This window comes from Notamacropus eugenii, chromosome 6 (genome assembly GCF_028372415.1).
Source record: "Notamacropus eugenii isolate mMacEug1 chromosome 6, mMacEug1.pri_v2, whole genome shotgun sequence".
Taxonomy (NCBI): Eukaryota; Metazoa; Chordata; class Mammalia; order Diprotodontia; family Macropodidae; genus Notamacropus; species Notamacropus eugenii.
The window spans coordinates 348,392,515-348,419,107 of NC_092877.1; the positions used below are offsets into that span (position 1 = coordinate 348,392,515).

The 26,593-nt window shown below is 36.3% G+C and overlaps 1 protein-coding gene across 4 annotated transcripts in view; it reads right to left on the bottom strand.

Moving 5' to 3' along the window:
• NAALADL2 (N-acetylated alpha-linked acidic dipeptidase like 2) overlaps nucleotides 1–26,593 on the bottom strand; it is a 998,881-nt gene that overhangs the window by 217,014 nt on the left and 755,274 nt on the right. For all 4 annotated transcript variants that reach the window (XM_072620248.1, XM_072620247.1, XM_072620249.1 and 1 more), the window contains one exon: nucleotides 25,745–25,891. In XM_072620248.1, coding sequence (XP_072476349.1) covers nucleotides 25,745–25,891 — 147 coding nt within the window. The remainder of the gene's footprint in view (nucleotides 1–25,744; nucleotides 25,892–26,593) is intronic.

Below are 26,593 nucleotides of genomic sequence, written 5' to 3' on the forward strand. Positions count from 1 at the left end.
ATTAGATAACATTTTAAAAGTATTTAGTGTAGTCCCTGGCACACAGTAGGTGCTTAACAAGTGTTTGTTCCCTCCTACTTCCTACCACCCCCTCCAACCACAACTGATTGATTGATTTAAGGCATCTTCCAATATGCCAGATCCTTTTTGTGTAGTTCCCTTATTAATGAAATGGAAACCACGGTGGATTAATTTAAATAGAATTTAATTTAATTTAAATAGAATAAATTTAAATACTGCCTCTGCTACTTTCTACCTGTGGAACCCAAAGAAGTTCTTTCACTCTCCTGGCCTTAGTAACCCTCATACGTAAAATAAGAGGACTAGACTAGCTCCTAAGGTTTTTTCTAGCTCTAAAATTTTATCATCCTAAATACCAAAAATGAATAAGATGGGTAAAATCAACATTAAAAGAAGGATTATGAAGGTGATGTTCAAGGATAAAATATACTCTTCAAAAAACCAGAAGATTCCACTCTCTCCTGAGATATTTCAAGTATAAGTGAAGAATAAACCATTGGTATAAATAGTAAGGAATAACCAGGAATAGATTTCCCAAGCCCTTCAGTTGAAAATCTTAGCAGTTTTTAGAATCAACAGGGACATAATCAATGTCAACAAGGGTGATTATTTCCTGTCCCATTACTGGGGAGGTGAACAGAAACTTCACCCTCATTTGCTTTCCTTCAATGCTTCATTTTTCCATGACAGAAATATAGGGTTGTTTTCTTTTTTTTTCTTTTTGTCATTAATCAATCTAGACTAAAGAGCAAGTTTTTATCCTAATGGATTTGGCTTCGTATCATGAAGTACTTTACAACCTGAGGGGGAAACATATCTTAGAAGCCACTTCTTATTTCTATAGTGTCAGGAGTAAGGTCAGCTTTGCTACATTTCCTGCTCAGCTGTATTTAGTGGGAATTGATGAAAAGGTCCAGGGAAGCATGAGCTGGCACATTAACACAAAGTGGAAGGTTTGGGTTTGCTTTTTACTGTGTGTTGACTTTCACAGAAGATGAAAAAACCCTAACAGCAACCCACAGCTGGAGCAGAAGTGGTGGCCAATATTCCATGGGGTAACCCCTGACTGTCCCTCATACAGATTCTCCTGACTCTGGATCTTTGTAAAGATACCCTTGTGATGCAAACTCTCTCTAACCCCCACCACTTTCCTCCAAAGCTAAGCTCTAACACTCCCGTGTACATGAAGCCTTTCCTGATTCTCCTAGTTTGTAATGCTATTCTGTTACCAAATTGCTTTAAATTTATTTTATATAAATTATTTACATAAATATAAATACATTTTATATCAATAAATATATGAATACTTTTGCTCTCCTGCAAACAACCATCTCCTACTAGACTTCAGGGTAGCTCTGGCCATTCTGAGTCTGGCAGAGATAGAGTGATGATTAGTTTCTCAATGTGAACATATGTAGTAGATATCAGCAAACCAATGTTAATTCCAGCCAGCCCACTCTCATGTCAGAATTCTACTTGAGCACAAAGAATTAGAGTTTTCTAGGAACATTCTAATTATTTTAAGTTCTCAAACTAAAATCAATCTTTGTTGTGTAGTCATTATTTCTGCCAGTGTTTGACAATACCTGTGAGTTCCCTGCTGAGGGAACTCCTTCTATAACTTCAGTTACAGTATAGTATAGCTTCAGTAGATGATGCGATATGGTGCTTTGGCCAAAGCAATTCATCACTTCTTTTCCAACATAATAATAGTGAAGCACCATGAATTTAACCTAGGTTCTTCTACACAGATGGCACACACAGATACTGTCTGGAAGATTGACTCTCCAGGGCTTATACTTTTGTAATACAGCCTTCAAGGTCTTATAGTCATACCCATGCCACAACGAGATAGGATTTCAGTGGTGTTAAATTTTACAAATAATATTTAGCAATACATAATGTTTCAACACATTTTCAAGTCAAATTCTCTATTTGATAAAAACAGCTAGAAAATTTAAAAAGCAATCTGGCAGAAAAGAGAGTTAGAGCAACACCTTACACCATATTCTAAAATACATCCTAAATGGGTAAATGACCTTAATATTAAAAATCATACTATTAAAAATTTCAGAAGGGAAATAAACCATATGCTTCTCACAGCTATGGGTAGGAGATGTAGTCTTAATCAAACAATAGATAGAGGCAGTTGTGAAAGTTAGAAATAGAAAAATTAAATTACATGAAACTGAAAAGCTTCTGTATGAACAAAATTAATGCACCCAGAATCAGAAGGGAGTAGTTTAATAGGAAAAAATCTTTGTATAAAATTTCTCTGATAAAGATTTTTCATCTGAGATCAGAATTTTCCGTCAGAAAGAAGAATTTCAAAGTACCGACAATTATATGAAAGAATGGTCCAAATCATCAATGCTAAGAAAAACATATAAATAAAAATAACTCTAAGATTCCACCTATATCCTATAAATTGGTCAAGATGATAAAAAATGTTGTTGGAGGGATTGTATGATAGATTACAGGAAGAGCTGTGAGTTGATAAAAACCATTCTGGAAAGCAATTTGGAATTATGTAAACAAAGTGATTAAAATGTCCATACCATTTTGACCCAGAGATCCCATTATTGGGCTTGTACCCCAAGCAAGCCATTGAGAAGAGAAGAGGACACATACATGCCAAAATATCTATAGCAGCACTTTTTGCTATGGCAAAGAATTGTAAACAAAGTAAATACTTATTATACTTTGAATGGCTAAACAAATTTTGATAAGAAAATTTAATTTGGAGAATTTGTTTTTGACTCTAGTTTATCTAAAAAAAGTCAAGAACAAGATATTCTAATTAGGACTTGGATCACTAATGCTATCTGTTGCCACATTCTCACCCTCTTCATCTTGGAGTTCTTTCAATTACTTTGTACTCCTACTGTCCAGGAGTGGACAAGTACTAAGTTCTCATCTAATGGGAACTCTGCTGTGCTTTGAAAGTCTGCCGCTCTATTGATTAGATCTCAGAACACATATCCCCATAGAAGTTTAAGAAAATTTAAGCACTGAAAGAAGTTTCTGATGCAATACTCTTGCCTTATAGATTTATGGATGCAGAAAATGGGGTTCTGAGAAGGAGTCTAGGTCATCTGACCTACTGCCTCTATAACCTTACAAATGATGATTTGAGTCTACCAGCTTAGTACATTAAAGTCCAAAAATGCAGCTGAACTGGATTCCTTGCATTAGGTGGAAACCCTCTATTTTCAGAAAGATATAGAATTTCCAGAAATGTTCAGGAATATATGGAGTCACACAGATTGAGAAGGATCATATACTTCAGAAGTAAAAAAGAACTTTAAAGATGATTTAACTCCAATCCCTCATTTTACAAGTAAGAAAAAGTCCCCCAGAGTTAAAACAACTTGCCTAAATGATGCAGGGATTTGGGATCTCATAGCAGAGAATCCAGTACAGAGAATGGAGAGGCACTGGCCAATCCAAAGTCAGTGTTCATCATAGGTCAACTGTGGCCACAGTATTTTATGCATATGTACAAATCTGCATGGGATCAAGTGAAAAAGAGACCAATTTGGTCTATGTGTCAGGGGAAAAAACAATTTTTAACAATTAGAGTTGCTCCAAAGTAAAATGGGCTACCTGGAGAAGTGAGGCACTTTCCTCTCTTCCCTAACCTTGCAAGTCTACAGGCAGAGAAAGAAGGATCACTTGTCTGATAAGTTGTAGCTAGAATTCCTTTCATGTATGGGTTGGACTAGGTAGATACTGAGGTCCCTTCTAACTCTCAAATTTAGTGAGTCTGTAAAATTGTTTATTTTATAAAAGGGAAGTGAAAAATGACTAGCCAACCCTAGGAAATTGTTATCACTTTAACAATCTTTACGTGAGCAATTTCAGTTTCTGCCCTGAACTATTTCTGTTGCAAGGTCATGGATATACTCTTGAGCATTTGTAATGAAGCAATGTGGAGTTTGTGGGGAAGCACCTTTAAGCCGATATAAATTCATAGGCAGGGCTATTTTAATTCAACATCTTCTAAACAATGCTGGGCAGATGCTCAGCCACAAAGGAAATATGGCTGCTATCAATGGCGGGTCATTAATGCAATAAAGAAGATGGTCCTCCATGGTCATAAGTAACCAAGCTCCCCACATTATTCATGTTTTTGAATAAAATGATTCAAACAATCAATTTAGCCTCAAACAAGTTTTGTCCTGTAAAACATATGAGTCATTAACCTTAACAATGTCAGTGTGCTCTCACTCTGGAATCCAGCGAAATTAGTGTCCAGGGAAATTTTTGAGAAAACAATTCATGGGGAATAATTTGTTAATGCATTACTGACTTCAGCTACAGAGCGCAACTCTCAAGTGCATTGTAAAGGATTTAGTAACTTGAACCACAGAGGAAAGAATGAAGAACCATAAAAAGGCACAGAGAGCTTGGAAGTATATTCAACTGGTGTATGTCATTTGTTGTCTAAAGAGAAGGGAGAGTGAGAGAAATATCAGGGGCCAGAGCTCATGTTTTACATGACCCAAAGCATCTTTTTCATTCCTATATATAGCATGCAAGCAGTGAAGCAACAGTAATATAGAGATAGGTAGGTGAGCCAGCAAGGTTACTGGAAAACAAATCCTAACTGACTGGCGAAATTAGATAATAAGTAATAGCTACTTCGTTAATCCCAAAGGTTCTTTATCTCCTATGCCTGAGATGGATTTCCTAGGCATCTCTATCTCTTTCGAATCCCAAGCTTCCTTCCAGGTTCAATTCAGATACTTTCTGCAGGAGGCCTTTCCTGGTCCCTCCAGATGTTAGTACCCTTCTTTCTTAGGTTACTTTGTATCTACTTTGTAAATGTTAGGAAAATACCCATATACGTGCATGTTGTCTCTGCCAATAGAGTGCCAGTTCCTTAAGAAGAGGGATGACAATATTGTGAGAGGATCAGTTATGAGGGACTTCATTCTTCTCAGCAGTACAATGATCCAAAGACAATTCCAAAAGACTCATGATGGAAAATGCTATTCCCATCAGAAAAAAGAACTGATGGAGTCTGAAGGCACATTGAAGTATACTATTTTCACTTTCTTTCTTGATTTTTTTTTCCTTTTGCAAACTGTAATTGTTTTGCAAACTGTTTCTTCTTTCACATTATGACTGATATGGAAATAGGTTTTACATGATCACACATATACGACCTATAGCAAATTGTTTACCATCTCAGGGAGGGGAAAAGGGAAGGGAGGGAGAAAATTTGGAACTCAAAATTTTACTTAAATGTTTTTTTTTTTCAAAGAGAGTCTGTCTTCTTTGGATCTCTGCTATCAGCCAACAAGCATTTATGAAGAGCTTGCTATGCCCCATGCCCTGTGCTAAGTGCCTGAGAGGTAAAGAAAGGCAAAAATGAGCAACTCACATTCTAACAGGTTAGACAACATACAAATAAATATGAACATACAAGACAGGGATGTACAACTGAAAGGTTACCTTAGAGTGAGTGAAGCTATTAGCAGAGAGCGGGGGGAAAGGTTGGAGATAGGAGAAAGGATCATGCAAAAAGTGGGATTTGTATCTGTCCAGAACGCATTAGGAAGTAAATAAATTCTTGTTGCCCGTTGATGCTTTGTAAGCATTTCTGTTGTATGGATTGGTGTGCACAAGCTGGACATATTTTCTCCACAGAATGCCATATTTTATTTTTGCTTTGTGTTCACTCCTACCACCATTTGTGAATGACTGCTTTATGAAAAAGAGCCAGAAAGGTTTGGGATCATCTAGTACACACTCTTTATGTTGTTGAAGCCTGGCGTGGGGCCTTTCATAAGGGGCCTTTGCCTCTTTCTCTCACTCTGGGATCACTTCCCATCTATGTGGTATATATATCTTGTACGTACACAAGTGCTTGCACATTGTCTCCCCTGTTAAAATGTGAGCTCCTTGGGGGCAAGAACTGTCTTTTGCCTTTGTACAAAATCGCAACATCTTGCACATAGTAAGCACTTAGTAAATGCCTATTGATTAACTGTCCACAATCACATAGCTAGTAAGTAGATGAAATGGAATTCAAATTTGACTCCAAATCCAGTTTTTGTCCCCAAATATCATATTGCCAGGCATGCGAGCTAGCTAACTTGCAGAGAAGATTTCTATTACTTCAGTTTTCTCATCTGTAACATAAGGGCTTTAGACAAAATGATCCCTAAGATTCCTTCTAACTCCAGATCTGTGATTCTGTTATCCTCAATTCATGGTATAACTTCATTTTTTCCCTTCAAAACTAAAAGGGTCAAAGTAGGAGGGGAAAGGCATGAAGCATGAACACTTTCTGGCTTACATCAGCCATCTTGTCCCTTGTGTTTTTACAAAAATGGAAGAGCTAACTTTGGAGGGCTCCAATCAAAGTTGAAAGTTACCTTCAAAAAGTTATGCATATATGAAGAGAAATAAAAATCATTATGCATTCTCTCTAAAGAGGAGACAATCTCAAACTGTCAAAATTCTAAACCCTTCTCCATATATTACATGGAAACGCCATCTTTTAAGAAATCCCTTTCCATTTTTTTCTTCCAAATTAGCTTAGTGGGCCATGCCATTGCAGTATCTTGGCCTAGCCTGTGAATAATGTGACAGGTAATTTTTACACCTCTTCTTGCCTGTAGTTAAGTTTGAGTGAAGATACGGAAAACAACTTTTATGACTTTGGTGGTAAAAATAAATGTTCTGTAAGTCGCATGGAGTCAAGTCCTAGACAGCTCACATAAAATAGTCTGTACACAATTTATAGTTGCCAATAAATAATAATTAAAAAAAATACCTCTGGACAGATTTTATAATAACGTATATTAAATGATTTTCTCCAAACAAACTGATAATATGAACCACAATCTCCATGTACTTGCCATGTTACCATGGGGTAGTCTTCATGGAATGAAAGTATCTCTTTTTTAATTGCTGAAGAGATGAATAGTAAAAAGATAACATTCGAAAGTGATGAAAAATTACTTTTAGAATTGGATTCTCCCTAAGGTGAAAGAATGGTAAACTTCCAAAGATGTCACAATGTTAATTGTCTTTTTCCATCTTCACAATGGATCAAGACATTCTTTTTGTAGCCACCAATGGCTGCAAATAGCACCAAAAAAAACCCTCGAAAAGACCATACTATTTAGCTTCGTTTAGTTTATAATGAATATGATTAAATCTAAACAATTACAAGCAAATCACCATCTGGAACCATGGCAAATCAAGATTCTATTTTCTATGATGACCAATCATGAGAAGCTACTGCCGAGTTCTACTTTGCAATATTGTATAGTAATGTGATTAGATAATCAGGCAGACCAATGAACCCAGCAAACTGGAACATAAACAAAATGAGCATTATCTCACTGGTGGAAATTTTCACATTTATAGAGAACTTCCTGACCCAAACTGCTCAACTTCATTTTAAAAGAACTAGCCTCAAATTAGACACTATGTTTCCTGAATCTGTTAGAAACTCTATCAAAGCAAACGAAAAAATGTTGAGGGAAGGGACACCTGGGGAAAGAGAGGTAATAAAATAAAATGCCCCCTATAATAAAATAGCCTTGGAACACTCCAGAAGATATAGGGACAATGCAGGAGATGGCTGACATACTCATCACTAATGTCCCAGAACATTAGCTTTCCTATCCAGAGGCTGTTTACCCTAAACTGTTCCACCCATATTTGTGAACTTGAACTCTCAGTCTCAGCTACTCTGCTGTTTCTTGTGAACCTTAAAGGACCTCAGTCCTGATCTAAGAAAGATACACTTACTCTGACAAGATTTTGATCTTGTACAGAGTGCTGATGTGCCTGGCAACAGAAAAGGATGAGGTCATTCACATAAATAGACATGTACTGGATCGTTAAAGCCTTTCATTTAAAGTACTAAGACTTTGGGCAAAGAGGGCACAATTAACCATTTTGAAGTAAAATCTTTTGAGAAGGCACTTCTGTACACAAGTTTAAATAAAAACTACTTCCTGACATTAATGACCCATCAATTCCCCATTTTGGACTTTCTCCATTGAGGAATATCTCAGTCCCACAAAGAAAATCAGAATGGGAACATTAGAAAGACTTCTGACTTTAGAGAGACCTCAGTTAAAATCCTGACTTATTAGATATGACCTTAGGCCAATCTCTTAATCAATTATGACCTAAGTTTCCTTCTCTATAAAACATTTTTTAAAAAGCCTCAAAGTGCCCTGTTTTACTCACATGACTGATGGAGTTAATGAATTTGGTGTTTGTGAATTTGGTTCAAATCTTATCAATGTTGCTTTCTACTTGGACAGGATACTTTGCCCTTTGCTCTGGTGATATCACATTTGGGTACAAGACTGAGCGTCACAGGTTAGGAAAGATACAATAAGCTGTAGATCATCCAAAGAAAGACAAATGGAACAGTGAAAGACCTTGAATCTTTGTCACATGAAGACTGGTTGAAGGCACTAGGGCAGCCTGAAATAGAGAGCACTTTTAGGGATAGGAGAAGGGGAAGGTGTGACACTTTCTGGCTTTGAGAATTTGAAGAGCTATCATCTGCAAAAATATTATTCTGACTCTCTTTGGCCAAGAAGGTAGGATGAAGACGATGGTGGAAAGTACAGAGTTAATTTTAAACTTGGTACAGGGAGAGCATTTCCTTACAATTAGAACTATGTAAAAATGGAATAAACTGCTCTGGGAAATGGTGGGCTTTTTTTCACTATAGGTCATGTCTCTAGGTAAAATCTGAGGATTTTGTAGAGAAAAAAAATTTTTTTTTCAGATTTTTGGAATTGGAAGGTCTCTTTCAACTCTGAGTTTCCTTCTCTGAAAAATATAATGGCTGGACCAGTGGGTACGCACTTCCAAGGAAGTCAAAGACTTAAGGGAAAGTTCTCCACATTCTGAAATATCCATAACAATACTTTTTATGGTAAAATAACTGGAACCAGTGACCCATTGATAGAGCAATGATATTTATTTTGTCTGTCATTTGAAATCATAAGGCTCTGGTCTTAAAATGATTACTTTTTTATACTCAAAGGGTTTTCCCCCTTTCATTCAGTAAATTCTTTCAATATTTATTGAGCACTGTTATATATAGGATAAGATAGTTGGTACTTGGGATTTAGGATGCAAAAGCAAATGACAAAGTTCTTGACCTTTAGAAATCAATAACTGTATGGGAAGTGATGCAGACACAATATCTAAGATCTTAGAGTCGGAAGGCATCACCATCCAGGATAATCCCATGTTTCCCATTTCAAAGGAGTTATAGCAAAGGGAAAATTCAAAGATATTTATAAAAAAATTTAGGGAACATTGAAATAACTTTGCTTACCACTTCTCTTCTTCTTGTTATGCAGATCTTCTGTAACCTTACAGAGTCACAAGAACCTTTGAGGTCATTGAATATAGTCTCCTCAATTTACAGAGAAGAAAATTAAGAACCATTGGGGTTAACAGATTTGGCCAAGCTTACATACAAAGTAAGTAGCATAAAATAGGATTTAAATCTAGGACTTATGGTTCCAAGTCCACTTTCTACTCTATTACATTAACTATCTCTCACATCAAACTATCAAACGTATCACTCACTCACCAATATATACATATACATATATATATACATATGTATGTATGTATATATACATATATGTATGTGTATGTGTGTGTATATATATACATATACATATGTCTTATCCCCTAAGTTGGATTGTACAGGCACTCACATTCCTTTGATTTAGGTGAATACAAAAAAGCTATGCTCTACAGCCTGACCATTGATCACAAATAATATCAGTATTATTTTTAATAGAATCCCAAGCCTTCCTTATAGAATTCCTGATCTAGCAATAAGATTCTGTTATTTCTATCATTCTACCACTGATTTGATCATTTGGCTTTCTGACTTTTTAGGACATATTCTTTTCTCTTAAAGACAAGGGAACAGTTTAAGGCATTGCTTATGTCTCCTTGTCCCTACTTACTACAGAGATCACAGAGAAAGTAAGGATTCTAAAAACTGGTGCATGCTGATAGGAGAGAACTCTCTTGGCTACTTCTTCCTTTTCTTTGACCTCTGGAGAATTTTGTTCTGATCTTGGGACTGCTGGAAGATGGGACTGACTTTGGCTCATAGGCTAGTTCTTTACATCCTTGAAACTTATGGGAATGGGATAAACCACAAGAGTGGTGAGGGAAGGTTGTGGTGGTTCTCCCATCGAGAAGGAAATGTCAACCTCAAGGATGGCAAGCTACATCTGAATGGATCCTGTATTTCTAATCCTGGTTTAGATCACAAAATGAACTCAGTGAATTCTTTATTTTTTCTCTCCTGTTTCCTTTCAGTAAGTCCATACTTCTCAGTCTGATATTTCCCCAAGGAGTTCAGAAGGCTTCTCTCTGTTTTTAAAACATTGTCTGACTGATGCATTGTTGAGGGAGTTGTGGACTGATTCAATATTCTGGAGAGAAATTTGGAACTATACCCAAAAGGCAACCAAACTGTGCATAACCTTTGATCCAGCAACAGCATTACTAGATACTTCAAAGAGATCATAAAAAAGGGAAAAGAACCTACATGTGCAAAAATATTTATAATAGCTCTTTTTGTGGTGGCATAATATTGGAAATTGAAGGAATGCTCATTAATTGGGGAATGGCTGAACAAGCTATGGTATATAAATACAATGGAACACTACTGTGCAATAAGAAATGATGAATGAGCAGATTTCAGGAATACCTGTAAAGACTTGTATGAACCAAAGCACAATGAAATTAGCAGAATCAGGAAAACATTGTACATTGTGTGATGATCAACTATGAATTACTCAGCTCTTGTCAGCAACACACAAGATCTAAGACAATTACAAAGGACTCATGAAGGAAAATGCTATCCTTATCCAGATAAAGAACTGATGGAGTCTGAATGCAGATTGGAAGCATTTTATTCACTTACTTTATTTTTTCTCAAGTTTTTTTTCCTTTGATCTGTTTCTTCTTTCACAATTGTGACTAATGTGGAAATATTTTAACATGATAGCACATGCGCGTGCACATGTGCACACACACACATATACTATATCAAACTGCCTATCATTCCAGAAGACGGAAAAGGAGTGAGGGAAGGAGAAAAATTTGGAACTCAAGGTCTTGTAAAAACTAATGCTAAAACATTTCTTGACATGTAACTGGAGAAAAAAATAAAATACTATTAAGCTTAAAAAAATAATTGCAGAATATAAAATTTTTAAAAAATTGTCTTTTTTAATTTAAATATTTAATCTGTTAAACAAGTAAATGTGCTAAGACTATTAACTGACCACGTACTTAAGTACTGCAAGAATGCAACATTGAGGAGGTAAATTGAGTATGTCTGGGAAAGAAAAGACATAGATTTAAAGTTGCTTTACCTTTCTAGAGCAAAATTTCAGGCTGGGGTCTTGGAAATGAAACTGTGATTGATTCAATATTAAACTTCCCAGGAGAGTAAATATATTTACAGGGGTTTCTCTAGGCAAATAAATCAGTAATGTTGACTGAGCTGGTATTGAAATGGACACCATCCATTTCCCAAGTCTATTTGAAAGGAAAACACTGCTGGTGGGGACGGGCTCAGAAAACAGCAAGAGAAGAAGTCACACCCCAAAAGGAGAACTGCCTCTCCCCACAAAAATGGAAGTGAAGGATAAAATATTGACACCTGTCTGGTTGCTAACCAGCTTGACACATACAACCGACATTGCCACATTCCCCAAAAGTTAAAAACAAGACTAAAGGAAAAATAAAGAGAAGAATTTTGGTCAGAAATAACTCTTGGATATTGATTTAAAAAATATTGTGAGTGGTTGTTTGTAAAAGAAAAAAAGTGTACTTTTCTGGGGGTTCGGGAACTTTCTGAAAATGCTAAACAGGTGAGGCCTAGCCAGTTGTCTTAAGTGTTGATCTTAGTATAATGATTCAATATCAGATGACTTAAAAGCCTCTTTTTTAAAGTTTGGTTTTTTTTTAAGTAAAACTATACTTTCACCATTCTCTAAAAAAATCCTCTAGGAATAAAATCAAAATATATAGAATGACCCAAAATTTGGGGGTAGTTTTAAGCTTTGGTGTGTGTGTGTGTGTGTGTGTGTGTGTGTGTGCGCACATGTCTGTGCATGTGCGCATATGTGCTATGTTTATGAAGGATGGCCCCTGTATTGCTAGACTTGTTATTTATGTACTCAATTCCTTGGCTGCCATAAGACTATGCCGGCAATACTTAATTCCATTATCTTCCAACCTTATTTTTTAGGAATGGCTATGACCTTGTTGAAGGACGACCATATATTCTGTCTCCAGAGACTGAAACAAGGTACCATTTCAAAAGGCAGCCGCTGACACCTGTCAACTTGCTTCTCACACATTTTGCTTTTTTTTCCAGCTTCAGAAATTTGAGTGCTCCATATTTTAGGGAAGCCAATCCTTCAGCGGATCTGTGGCAACTACTTGCTGAAAGATTTAAACCCTAGTAAACGCGGGCACAGCTTTCCATATGTATTCCACCTCGTGTGCGATAATTAAATCTGTGGCAAAGTTACAATTTAGTTGTGCCTACAAGTGGCCAGATGGGTTCTAAAGTTAACATCTGTGTAGTTTTATCCCCACTCAGATCTATGAATCCAAGAAACCACACACTCACACACACATACACATCCATCCCATAATAGGGAAGGTAGTTAATAAATAGATCATTATTACTAGACTTTTACCCTCCTCCCCTTCCCCTAAAAATATTCTCTACATTAAAATGCTGGAAGGATGTCTAATTTCACTAGCATGGACAGCAACCAGTGTAGATTCACTAGACTGGTGTAGTACAAGTCACAACTTGTTTAGAATTTTTTTAGATAAAGCTTAGGAAGCTTCCTGGTACCTGCAGTGATGAAGTGACTTGTCCAGTGACAGAGAATGAGTAAACATCAGAGATGAGAACGTGAACTCAGCGCTTCCTGAGTCAAAGTCCAGCTCTAATACCCACATGTGACACTCATCATAAATGTCTGTGACCTCAAATAATTCAATGATAGGTCTACACATGACTGTCACAAACAACACATCTTAGAAGACAGTTTGGTGAGTGCCTCCTCATCTCTGCCCCCATCCCCCAAAAAAGTATCATTGAGTATTCTCCCCTCTCTGAATTTAGGTAGCATAGTCCTTGTGAGACAAAAAAACAATAGATTTCTGGGCCTGTGCTGGAAGGTTTCCAAATAGGGTCCCACTAGCACACACTTGAAGAACTTTTATTTAAATCAGAAAGCAAAATAAAGAAGTGTTCAATGAGAAGCAAGTATTGAAGAAACACTGGCACAAACCTCCTGGGGGTTAGAGGATCTGGAGGGAGGGAGGGAGGAAGGGAGGGAGGGGGAGGGAGGGAGAGAGAGAGAGAGAGAGAGAGAGAGAGAGAGAGAGAGAGAGAGAGAGAGAGAGAGAGAGACAGAGAGAGAGGAGGGAGAGACAGAGAGAGACTGATAGAGAGACACTGAGACACTGAGACAGAGAGAGAGAGAGAGAGAGAGAGAGAGAGAGAGAGAGAGAGAGAGAGAGAGAGAGAGAGAGAGAGAGAGAGAGAGAACTGCAGAGAAACTGTTTCTACTCAGGACCAAGAGAGGGGAAAGCTCCTCCTTTGGTTGGGAGTCATGAAAACCTAATATGTCTCTAGACTCTTGTCCACTATCATTTTCCAGCAAGACTTGTCTTCTTTTCAAAGTGAAGGCATGAAAGCTATGATAAAACTTCACTGTGACATAATCACATGGAGAAAATGACATAGAAAGACACTTCCCCCTACCCAAAGAATGTCATTAATATGTAGCAGCATTGCCAGTAATTATTGAGAGCAATAACAAATATGTAATACCAACTTCAATAGATCTTTCCATAGAGACTATGGATAACTTGGAATAGAATCCTGGAAAGAATGACTATTTAACTATAATGTGGAAGTAACTACCATTTGATGGAGAGAGACATTGATGGCAGAAAGGACTAAAGAGAATCTCATTCCTGAGAGATTAAATAACTTAAAGAAAGGGCTTAAGAAATATTTCTTGAAAGAAAAAGCACTCCGAATTTAGCTCTTATGCTGTGGAAAGACTACTTAAGAAATTTTAACTCATTCTGAGAAATCTGAACTGTGGGACTGTTTCCAGAAAAGATAAGACTTCAGTAGCAGTTGATGGCTAAAAGTATCTCTGGATGAAATATTACATGATACAGTTGAAATATTAGGATATTTCTCTGTATTGTTTGTTACAGTCTTAGTAAGTTATATAACCAATAACATCAAAGTATACTGAAGACAGTGAAAATAGGAGGTTTGAAAAAGAGAATGGAGGGAAAGATTAGGGGAAAAAAATTTCCATTTTATTTTATACACTGAGGTGAGAAATTAGAGTTAACTCCAAGAGATTGTGAGTTTTTACTACTTTATGAGGAAATAATAGAATATAACCATTGATTGCCTTAGAACCCTGGACAAGAATTAATAAGGAAATGTGCCAGGAGCAAACTGGATGGTGAATGTTAGTGTGGTTGTTAACTAGAGCATACACAAGAAATCCTTAGTTAAAGAATAACCTAAGTTACACACGAGTCTGTCATCTCTAAAACCCAGTTACATTTGTCATTTATTATTTATCTATTCAGAAAAAAATAAATGAACAAGTATATATTGCTATAGCTAACTATCTCCTACTATATTGAGGTGCCCTACAGCAAAAAAGCCTATATGACAGAGTCACAGGGTAGGAGTATAGACAGATAAAAGCTGATAAGGAGTTGAAGGTCCTTGTGATTCTCCAGTATTTTACTAACCTAATTCTGTTGGAATATTCCTTATATTCCAACTCTCTAATGACCTGAGATCAGCCAATGAACTTTACAAGCCTCCAGACTCATGGAGGTTTTTTTTTCTGGTACCTCCCTTGAGATGATGTGCATACTCTGGTTCAGGGATGGGGAACCTGTGGCCTCGAGACCACATGTGGTCCTGTGAGATCACACTTAAAGACCTAGAAAGACACGTGGCCTCCAGGCCATAGGTGCCCTACCCCTGCTCTGGCTCATTATCTCTTTATTACCTCTTTGTGAATGATGATGCCCTTTGTTTAATAAGTCTAGTTTAATCCTTGTATATTTAGCCCTTGAAAGATGAAAGGAAACATTTTTATGGTTTGAGATTTTGTCCCCTGAGATTGAGATTTACAAAGGAACTGTAAGTAGAAATTTATGCATCTAAATAATAATTTTACATAATTTTGTGGATATTACTTTTTTAGTGACAGACATACTGGATGAGGAATTTGATGACTTTTATCTTATAACTTCAGGAAAATTTGTCCTAGGCATATCACATCAAGAATATTGTGTTTGGTAATGGCTATCACATTTTAGGGAGGATAATGACATTTTCAAGAACATCAAGAGGACAACTGGGATGGGGAAGATCTTCATGATCATGTCATATGAAGACTAGTTGAAAGAATGGGGCCTAAACAAGGGAGGTGAATGAAAGCAGTCTATTTGTCTTTCTTGGCATCAGAGGATAGAATTAGGAGCACTGTGTTTATGATTTAGAGATGAAGATTTAGGTTTGATGTAAGGAAGACCCAAATAATTTGAGCTATCCAAATGTGGAAAGGGCTGAATTGGGAGGTTGTAAGTTCCCCTTTATTGGGAATCTTTTAACAAAAGCTGGGTGATCACTTATGGATGCATAGCTATAGATAGATACACACATGTATGCATATGTATATACATACTTATATGTTCAAATGCATATTCATATGTGTATAAATAAGCATATATGTGAAACAAGAGAAGGGTAGTAGAGTATAAAGACTGTTGGATCTGGAGTCAAAAGATTTGGGTTCAAATTCTGGTTTTGCCCTTTATTACTTGTAGAACTACTTAACATCCCTAGGTTTCAGTTCCTCAGCTGTCAAAATGAGGAAAAAATGACCTCTGAAAAAATTATAGGTGTTAATTTATGAACCCATGATCCTGGCTGGTATTTTTGCTCATGAATGGACTGGAGTAGATGAGAAAGAGATAGGGATTAAGCTTTCATATAGTTCCTACTCTGTGCCACATACCATGATGAGCACTTTACAGATATCATCTGATTTTTCCTTTGGAACAAGTTGAGGTAGGTGCTATTATTATTTGCATTTTACAGATTAGGTAGCTGAGGCAAACAGAGGTTAATTGATTGGACCAGAGTCCTACCATTAGTGACTGAGGTCAAGTTTGAACTCAAGTCTTCCTAAGTGCAGAAGCAGTACATTATCCACTGTGCCACCTACCTACCTACCTCTAATATAGATGGCTACTGAGGTCCCTCCTAACAGTGCAGAGTTTAGCTTCTGTTGTATAAATTAGGACATACTTATTTAAAAACTGAAAGATCACAGTACATTGTGGTAACATTACCCTGTTCACTCAATTAAGAAGCCCTTCACAGGCATTTATTTAAAGCCAAAGTGCAGAACTCATAACTTATACCAATCAAGACTTAGCTATAATGTAAAGCACAGCTTACAAAAAGTAAAGACATGAAAATCTCCTTGTACTCAGCTGAGTATATTTTTTTTACTTTGTTTACTTATCAATAACAGGTGAAGGATTCATTCCTGAGATTCAAAATGTTCTCATTTTATAAGAAGAGAAGGAAAATAGGCATGAATCATTTCAAGGCTAAAGCTATTGACAAAGGACAGAAGAAAATCAAACCACAATTTTTTTTTCTCTTTTCACAGAATTTCTTCTGTTCCACAGAAAGTACACTTACGTAAACATCCATAAGTAAAGGTGAGGACAGCTGTAGCTTTTGGAGATAACAAGATGAAAATGGAATATTTTCATGAGAAAGCAGGAAGCAAGTGGCCTTGGTCGTAAACATGTTCTTTAGCACAGATGAGGCTGTAAGCTCACTGTTATTATTCACATTTTGTTGAGGTACCTAAAAAGGTACTTGCTTATAAAACTATTAGCTGTTCTGAGTGTCTGTGTGTGTGTGTGTGTGTGTGTGTGTGTGTGTGTGTGCTTGGTGAATCTGTAAAACAGATGTGGAACAAATTATGTTCTGCATGCAAACAAAAAGCTTCTGATATTCATGCAGTGGACAATAAAAGACAATCATGACCCATATCCATCCCAGGCTCAGCTGCATAAGAGTCAGAAATAATGTTTCTTTCTAGGGTACGTTGTATTCAACATACGGATAACTCAACTGATCTTAATATTTTCATTATTTATCCAAAAATTCATAAGAATTAGGGCAATAAAAATGCTCAATCATCAAAGGAACTGGAAGAAAGGAAATTAAATCATAAGCAACCCTCAGAGGGAGAAAAATGGGGGGTGTGGAAGATAATGCCCCCTCTTTGATTTCCATTAATTCATAGGATTATCAGTAGAGGAGGAAGAGACCTCTGAGATCATCTATTCCAGATCTCTCCTTTACAGCCAAGGAAACTGAAACCTTTAGAGATGGAAGAACTTGTCAATGATCACACAAAGTGTAAGTGGCAGATTTGGGATTTCAGTTCAGGTCTTCTGCTTCTAAATCTAGGGTTTCTGGAGGAATACAGAAGGCAGGTAAATGAGGGGAGAGAAATGACCAGCATAGGTTCTCTTGGAACCAAATTCTATCTGTTAATCCCCAGAATAAGAAAATTAAGTGAATCATATTATAGAAAATAAGGGAAGAACAAAAAGAATCACTGCATCCTAGAAACAGAGGACAGGCTCTTAAGGCTGGAAGGGAGCTTAGAGGTTATCAAAGTCAACATCATCATTTTAAAGATAAGGATACTGAGGCCAAGATAGGCTATGGCCTGGCTTGAGGTCACAGCCAATTCATAGCATAGCCAGAATGAGAATCCAGCCCCCAGCCCCTGGCACTCACTTCCATTATGTCTTGAGAAAAAGACTCACACTGTCAACAGTGTTATCATTCTTGATGATATTTTATTTCCCTATGTTTGCTTAAAATTTAATCACTATTTTAGAATTTTTCTATATACTCTCTTTGCTTCTCAAAAGAATGATACATTTGAAGCAATATTCAGTAAGGAGATGTCTATTCCCGTAAAATTGGTCTTCCGTATCCATAGGAAGATTTAGAAGGTAACAAGATATGTTCATAATTCTAAATGTCACTCCTTTTCCAAGGCATGATCCAATTATTTTATTTCTCAAATTTCTAATATATTAATGGTATTTGAAAATATCCTGCTTTAAATACACACATATGTGTGTGTATCTAGATGGATAGATAGGTGGATTGATAGGGAGGTAGATAGATCCATTAAAGAAAGTCCAAATATCCATCAAACATTAAATATTCATCAAACATAAGTTTGAGAAATAAAACAGCGGAGCATTATAGTTTGGGTACAATGAGGCTGGCAAAACACAAGGATAAGAGAGCATAGTGGTACAGTACAAAGAGTGTACAGGACTTGGATCCAAAAGTCTTGGAATCAAATCCCAATCCCAGTACTTAATAGTTTGTGTGATCATCAGCAAGGCACTATCTCTCTGTCCCTTGGGTTCCTTATCTGTGAACTGTCAAACAACTGTCAAACTGAAAGGGATCCTTTTGAAAAATCCTTTGTGTAAAACTTTAAAGTGTCATAGAGACATGGATTATTTTTATTAAGCATTTTCATACACTGACTCAGTATGTCAATAAGTGAACAACTAAATTAAATGCCCTGGGACCTCATCTAATCTGTATCTAGGACAATACATTTTTTTTTAAATATACTGGGAATATTTCTCGGTTGCTATCCAAGGGTGATTACTACTGAAAGCCCAGCGGATCTCATTAGAAGATGTTTCGCAAATAGCATGGTCCCAGCATGACTCAGTTTCAAGGATTCTGGGTACAGAGAACCTATGCATATGTTACATGTGGATAGAAATGATATTGAACTTTCCAGAGCAAACATTTTGATATTACAAATTGTAGCCAGACATTAGTGACCTTTCTTCCATGAGGTACCTCCCAAGTAATCAATTTAAAGTAAGATCTTCTGAATCTTGGGTTTCATTCTTTGATTTTCCTCTAATATCTCACGTGATTTGTCATTGTATCATAGTGTAGATCTCATCGTAACCTATTAGTGTTACATTTCCCAAATTAACAATTTTGACATTCCTCTATTTGATCATAATTTCCTATCATTCTATCTCTCCCTATGCCTCACTCCTCCTAAAGCCATTTTTCAGCATCAAAATCTTTAATCCCTCTACCACTCTGTCTTTTCTCAAGCCATTTTCACTGTTCCATTTTTACTTCCTTCCTCCCCACTCTTGATCCTAGAGTTTGCCAATTACCGGCTACCTTTTTCTGTATTTTAATATCTCATTTTCTCCATACCCTATCTCTGCTTACTTCTTGCTCATCCTCAATCCTGGATTACCCTCAATCTCTTCTTGATCCTGGATCTACAACCCATGCCCTCATTCCCTTTTCACTGACCGTGTGTTCCTCTTTGCCCTGCAACTACAAACTAGAACTGCACACAGTAATAGAATTGCCAATTTGTACCAGTTGCATATAGTGCCAGCAAAGTGTCTATCCTTTATGCAGTATTCTTGTGGCAACCACTGGAGCAAGTTAACATAAAAAAAGGCAAGCTCCTGAGGATACTACAATATCCTTTCTCATCTTCTTTCCTATTGACACATTTTCATCTGTGAGAGTTAAGAAGCTTCTCAAGTGACAGAGCTAAGAGAGTTAGTTTTAATCCCAGTAGGACTATTGGTAGCTTACAAATTGTACTGTAGATTGAGCAAGGCAAGGCATGTAAGATCAATGGGGCTTAGGCCAGTCCTAGGGTGATAGTTAAATATAACTGCTTGTTTCCTTCAGTCAAGAGATTTAAAGTGATTCTTGAGAAGCCTGTACCTAGTGACATACAGTAATCACTATCTGACACTGAGATGTTCAAAATGAGATTTAACAAAGAAATGATGTAAATGAAGTAAAATTTAGCTGTTCATGCACTCAGGAAAATAATGTAGACTCAACACATAATCTATGAATTACTTTGAAAAAAAATCTATTCTTTCTGTATATACAATTTGGCAGGTTTTACTTCACACATCAAACAGTTACCTGGAGGCTAGAATTAAGAGGGGGAAAACATACTAAGATATAGTTAACACTTGACAATGCAACCCAAGAAGATGAATATAAAAAAGGAAAACTCAATTTTCTTGGATTTTGTCATTAAATTCCCAATTCACTCCTATCAGATAAGCAGGGAAAGGATACGGACAAATTGTTTTTAAAATAAGAAATCTCAATTATCTACAACGATATGGGGAAAATATTCCAAGTCACTAATGCGAGAAATGCTAATTAAAACAACTTTAAAGTTCCACTTCACACTCATCAAATTGGAAAAGATGGTGAAAATGTAGATAGTCAATACTGGAGAGACAGTGGAAAGATACAAACAATCAGAAACTGTTAAAACTGTGGATTGACATGAATGTTCTAAAAAACAATTAGGAATTATAGGTAAAAAATCATGGAAAGTTCTAAAGTATAAGAGCTCAACATGTCCTTTGACTTGGTGATATCATTACTGGGTCAAAGGAGACCAAAGAAAGGTCCTTTATATAACAACATATTAATATTAACACTTTTCCGACTGCCCCCTTGTCCCCCCCCCAAAAAAGGAGCAAAGTGGGTATCCAATGATTAGGGAATTGCCGAACAAAATGTACCAGATGAAGGCCATTAAATATTATTATGCAGTAAGAAATGAGGGAAATATGAGGAATAAAGAGAAAAAGTAGAAGATTTATATGAACCAATATAAATAAAAACTAAAACTGGAAACCAATATGCATAATATCAACGATGATTTAAATGAAACAATAATGGGGAGATGAATGAAGGTTAAATGAACTTGGTTCCATAGGAAGGATGACAAAAAACCTTCCTCTTGGGAAGGGTGGGAGAGAGATAAATTATAGGTACTGAATGTAGCATGCACTGTCAGACATGGTAGCGAGGCAAGTTGGGCTTCCTTGATCCTTCTTTCTTGTAGGAGAAGATGTTATGAGAGGAGAGTCAGAGGAAGGCAGGGAGGATATGTTCAAAAAAAGACTGTGGCATAAAAAGTGACAATTACTTTTACAAAATGATTGAAAACATAAATTTCCAATTATCTCTAATACAGAAACCCTTATAAGTCCAACCTCTACAATAACGTGAAGGTTCAGTTATCTTAGTATCATGTAAATATTATTGTTTTATCTTCATGATAAATATAAAGAATAAAAAAGCATAAGGTATAAGAATAAGATGACTCCAACTCAACGATGCAGGTTGGTAGCTAAAAGGATGGCAATACCTTTGATGTACTAAAGGATGCAGTTTCTCTGACATGTCCTACAGATAGTGAATACTCTGATCTAGAACAACCACTATGTACAACAGATGTTAAGTGACAGAAGAGATGTACATTGGACGACCAGCCTGTCATAAATATTGCATTCTTAATCAGAGAGCATCTGTTTTTTCATTTCTTTAACAGCCATTTTCTGCATTGTATTTAATCAGAAACAGAATGCTTCTCCTAACAGGTGCAACAGTGTTTACAAATTGAAAACCTTCCTATTTAAATACAGCTCGAAACCAGAGATGTTTCAATTAACAGGGCAATATCTTATGAGGAGGAATCATTTTAACATTTGGCAGATCCATAGATTGCTTTGCATTTGTGAAATTTAATTATTGGAGAATTAGCAGCACAGATGCCAAGAAAAGCTAAGGATGAGAAGGGATCCAGACTTCCTCTCTTACTCATTTTATACATAGCTGAAAAAAAAATGGTTGGAGAAAGTTGGTAGCAGATCTGTAGATAATAGAACATACTGCAGATTGATATTAAGCCTCCTGAAATGTTGTGATTTGAATCAAAATATCTTTTAGATCTAATAGTATGGCAATATGGAAAAATCATTTCTGGACCTGATAGGAATGCATTTACTCTATATTTGAAAGTCTAACTTGAATCAAAAGGTTTACATATGGAGAAAATCAGGACTGTGGAGGGAAGATGTCCCTCGTCATTTCATGTGTATAAATTGCTTAGTTTCTTTTCTTCTTAAAAACAAATCTAGGCAGCATGATATGGAGGTGGTGCGTTGCAGGAGGAGAAGAGACCATAATTTTCTTATCTACTTTGATAAATGGTTTTACCTAAGTAATTTAGACTTCATGGAGCAAGTTATTCAATGTTTTATAATGACTGATAATTTCCCTTAGAGATTGAGACCCAAAGCAAAGGTTAAGTTGTTTGCTGACCATACACTGAAATATTAAAATTCTTCTTTCAAGATGTTCAGCAAACAAAGTTCTATTGGCTTCCTTCTCCTTCTTGCTTTGTAAGAGACAAATTCCTTCTTTTATAGATTCCCTCAAGGAAGAAGTTGAGGCAAGGTCAAAGGTTGGACTCAGTGTGTTAGTAAGAGAAAACATGAGAAATTCAAATGTAAGGCCTTTTTGTGGAATTCATAGCTGCTGATATTTGCAAAATGTTTTGCATAAGTAATATTTTTTTATCTTCACTACCATCCCAGGAAGTCAGTACTATCAACATTATTATCCCTATTTAACAGAGAAAAACAAATTCAAATCTTTGTCCCTTCTTCCCTTTTATACATTGTTAAATATTACTTACTATTCAGGATGACAGAGGATGAAGATACAATACAGGCCAGTTTACTTATAACTAATCCAACAAAGATTCAGAAAATCCACCAGACTGAACCTGATGGCAAAATCCAAGGAAAAGTCCCAGTGGAAATACACACACACACACATATATTTTACACACACACACACACACACACACACACACATATATTTTATACACACAAATATATTTTATACACACATACATATATATTTTATACACATACACACACACACACACACATATTTGCAGCCCAGGACATCCAAGAAGGACTTCCATGAAATGAAAGGCTTTGAAGCATTCCTTATGAAGAGAAAGAGTCAAGTAAAAATTTCAAAAAGTAAACCCAGGAGTCAAGAGAAATATAAAGAGATAAATAATCAGGTCACATGATACAGATGTCTCCTTAGAATCTTAATATCATCAAGGATCATAGAGAAACATAAAAATAATAATTAGCTTCATTATTACAAAAAATAGAACAAAAGGAGGTCCTAGTCAGGTTACAAATACAGTCTTGATACTTAAACTAGGAGGAGCCAAAATGGTGAAATAAAAGTTGTACACCAACATCCCTAATAAATATTAATGAAAAAATGCGAAGTATTAGCAAGTAGACTACGGTTACATACTACAATGATTATATGCTATGACCAGGTTTGATTTACACCAGGAATTCAGGATTCTATCAAAATAGAAGAATAACAAAAATCATAATTATATGAATAGATGCAGAAAAATCTTTTGATAAGATGAAACATTTGTTTCTATTGAAAACATGAAAATAAATAGATCTTTAACAGCATATGGCATTTATTTAAAACCAAAAGCCAGGATTGTATGTAATGGGAATAAACTTTTTTTGTTACGTTTACTTATAGAAGCCCGGGAGACCAACTAAAAATTAATTTAAATAATAACTTCAATAAAGTTTTAAGAAATTAAAAAATCCATATTAATAATTAGCATTTCCATATATTACCAACAAAATATGTGTGTATGTTGGTCCTTCATTGCCAAAGAAGACCATGCCATCAGAGAAATAATGACATGACTTGCACTTGACATTGTTTTTGAGTGAAGGAGGGCTGTGCAGGTCACCAGCCTCACTTCTCCTCCAGAGCCATCTGAATCCAGTGACCAGATAGTCATCAGGATGACTGGAGATGATCCAGGATGAGGCAAGTGTTGGAGTTAAGTGACTTGCCCAAGGTCACACAGCTAGTGAGTGTCAAGTGTCTGAGGTGAGATTTGAACTCAGGTCCTCTCGACTCCTGCACTGGTGCTCTATCCACTGCACCACCTGGCTGCCCCAACAAAATATAGAACCAGGAGAAAGAAGGAAAAATTTTATTAACAAAAGAAAAAAAAGACAGAATGCATAAAATCCTTGATAATCTACCTGGTAAGGCAAAGTAGATAAGTATAACTATACTCTTTATAGAAATAAAGACAGACTTAAGAAATTGGATAGATATTCATGGTACATGGGTAGTCCAATATTTCAATCTGTGCTCAAAGTTTATTAGTTCTCTCACTGGAGGTGGATAATATTTTTCATGATGAGTCCTCTGGAACTCTTTTGGATTATTGTCTTGATCAGAGTAGCTAAGTCTTTTACAGTTGCTCATCATTAAAATATTGCTGTTACTGTACACTGTTCTCCTGGTCCTGCTCATTTTACTTTGCATGGGTCAATTTAAGTTTTCCTGGGTTTTTGATTCTTCATTTCCAATCACTTCCTTTGTACTGGATATCATCCCCTATTGCAGAAATGTTCTTTCTCCTCATCTCATTTAAGTAAAATTTTTGCTTTAAAGGAGGGCTGGAAGGTGGGAGCAGTAAAAGTCAGCTAAAAGTAAGGAATCACTGCTGATGTGGATTTATCAGAAATGAGAGTAATAAAAATTGCCATAATAGTAGCTAACATTTTAAAGCATGCTTTAAGGCTGGCAAAGCACTTCCACATGTTACATCATTTGATGCTCACAACAACTTTGAGGGAAATGCTCTAACACCTATTTTACAGATGAGGAAACTGAGGCTGAAAACATTTAAATAGCTTGCCCGTGTCTGAGGTAGGATTCAAACTAAGGTCTTCCTGACTACAAGTCCAGCATTCCATCTCCCGGGTCATCTAATAAAACCTATATAAAATCAAAAGTTATCAGGAGGCCATGATTCGCTTTGGGAAAAAAAATGTAACTTGAAGAATGGAGAAATTTTATGCAGACCAAGGTAGGCTAATAATTATGGCATGATACAAAATTCAGATTCTCCTAATTACCCACCAAAAATGCGTGGCCAAATTCTAAAGGTATAAGAGAATGGATGCAGATGAATATAGCTGTACGAACACTTACCTTGGATTCAGTCCTAAGATCCCTTCTCATCCCCTCCATTCCAACAAAGCTTGGGAGCCCATCATGATGGTGAGGGATAAGCCTTCTCACAGCATGCTTTGCTATAACTTGTAGATTTATTAAGGTGCATCATGAATTTGTAAAAAGAATGCAGTCATTACAAAGAGCTATCTTTTGAAGTGGTAGGCAATTTACAAACTTTGTGTAGCTAATCCACAAGAGTTACATTAATATACAACATGCAAAACACATTTTCCCTGGGGCTCAGCGAGGAGAATCTAGTGCACATGTCATCTGTTTCTGTGAATGCTGAAGATTACAATTATGTTTTGATGTTAATCCAACTTCTGCAAATTTCTTGTTGTGATGGGTTCTATGAAAATGTGAGTGACAGGATAAATCTTGTTAAATTGAATACAATACCACTGAAAAGAGCCGATGTTTTCAAATACCGAACCCAGCTCTGGATGCCTAGAATAATTCACTAAGTGAATGAGCCTGTACAGTGACCTATTTGGTAAGAGGAAAGAAGAGCAGAGGTAAAATCACATTCTGCATGCTGCTTACAATGTCATGTTCTGAATGTTCAGTAACAATCACCTCTAATGCTTTGAGGTCCTCATAGACAACCTGCAGACTGGGCGTTCCAAGGTGGTTGATGAAGAAATCTCCATCCCCTTGCATCTGCACAGAAGTGAGGTTGGCTTCGGGGCACTTTGTTCTCCAGGAGCAGTTGAAATTCTTTTTCTGAAAGTAGAAATTAGAATAGTTCATGGAACTAATGGCAAAGACACATCTCTTCATTATTCTCCCAAATCAGTCTTAATTTTGATGTTGGCTATTTTTGCCATGACATCTTCAATCAATCCACAAATATTTTTAAAATAACTAGTATTTACTGGGCACTATAAAAACAATGACAGAAATGAGCCCTTGTCCTCAAGGATTCTCTGTGCTACAGGGGGAGACCACTTTGTGCATAACAGCTATGTAGAAAACAAAAATTACATAAGAGAAAGGGATGATCAGAAAAGATTTCATGTAAAATACAGCACTTGAGCTAAATCCTGAAGGAAACTAGGGAAGGAATTTCTTTTGAACTTTCTAAGAATTCAAAAAGTGTATTTTTAAAATTAGTTCCCACGAAAAGCAACTTCCAAATTAAAAAAAAAAAACTAGATCTCTGAAATATCTATCTCTATAATTCTGTCACATTCTTTTACATCATGAAAGAGAGGTATGATGGACAGGCTGCTCTGGGCTGGGTAACTCCCAGCTTCTCTGAGCCTCAGTTTCCTTATTTGGAAAATGACAAGACTAGAGCCTATATGACACTGAATAAGAAAAGATCTCAGTGGTTACCTAGTCCATCCTCTACCTGAATCCCTAGAACATGACCAATGAGTGGTCTTCCAGGCTTTGTTTGAAGTTATATGTAGTTAAGAGGAA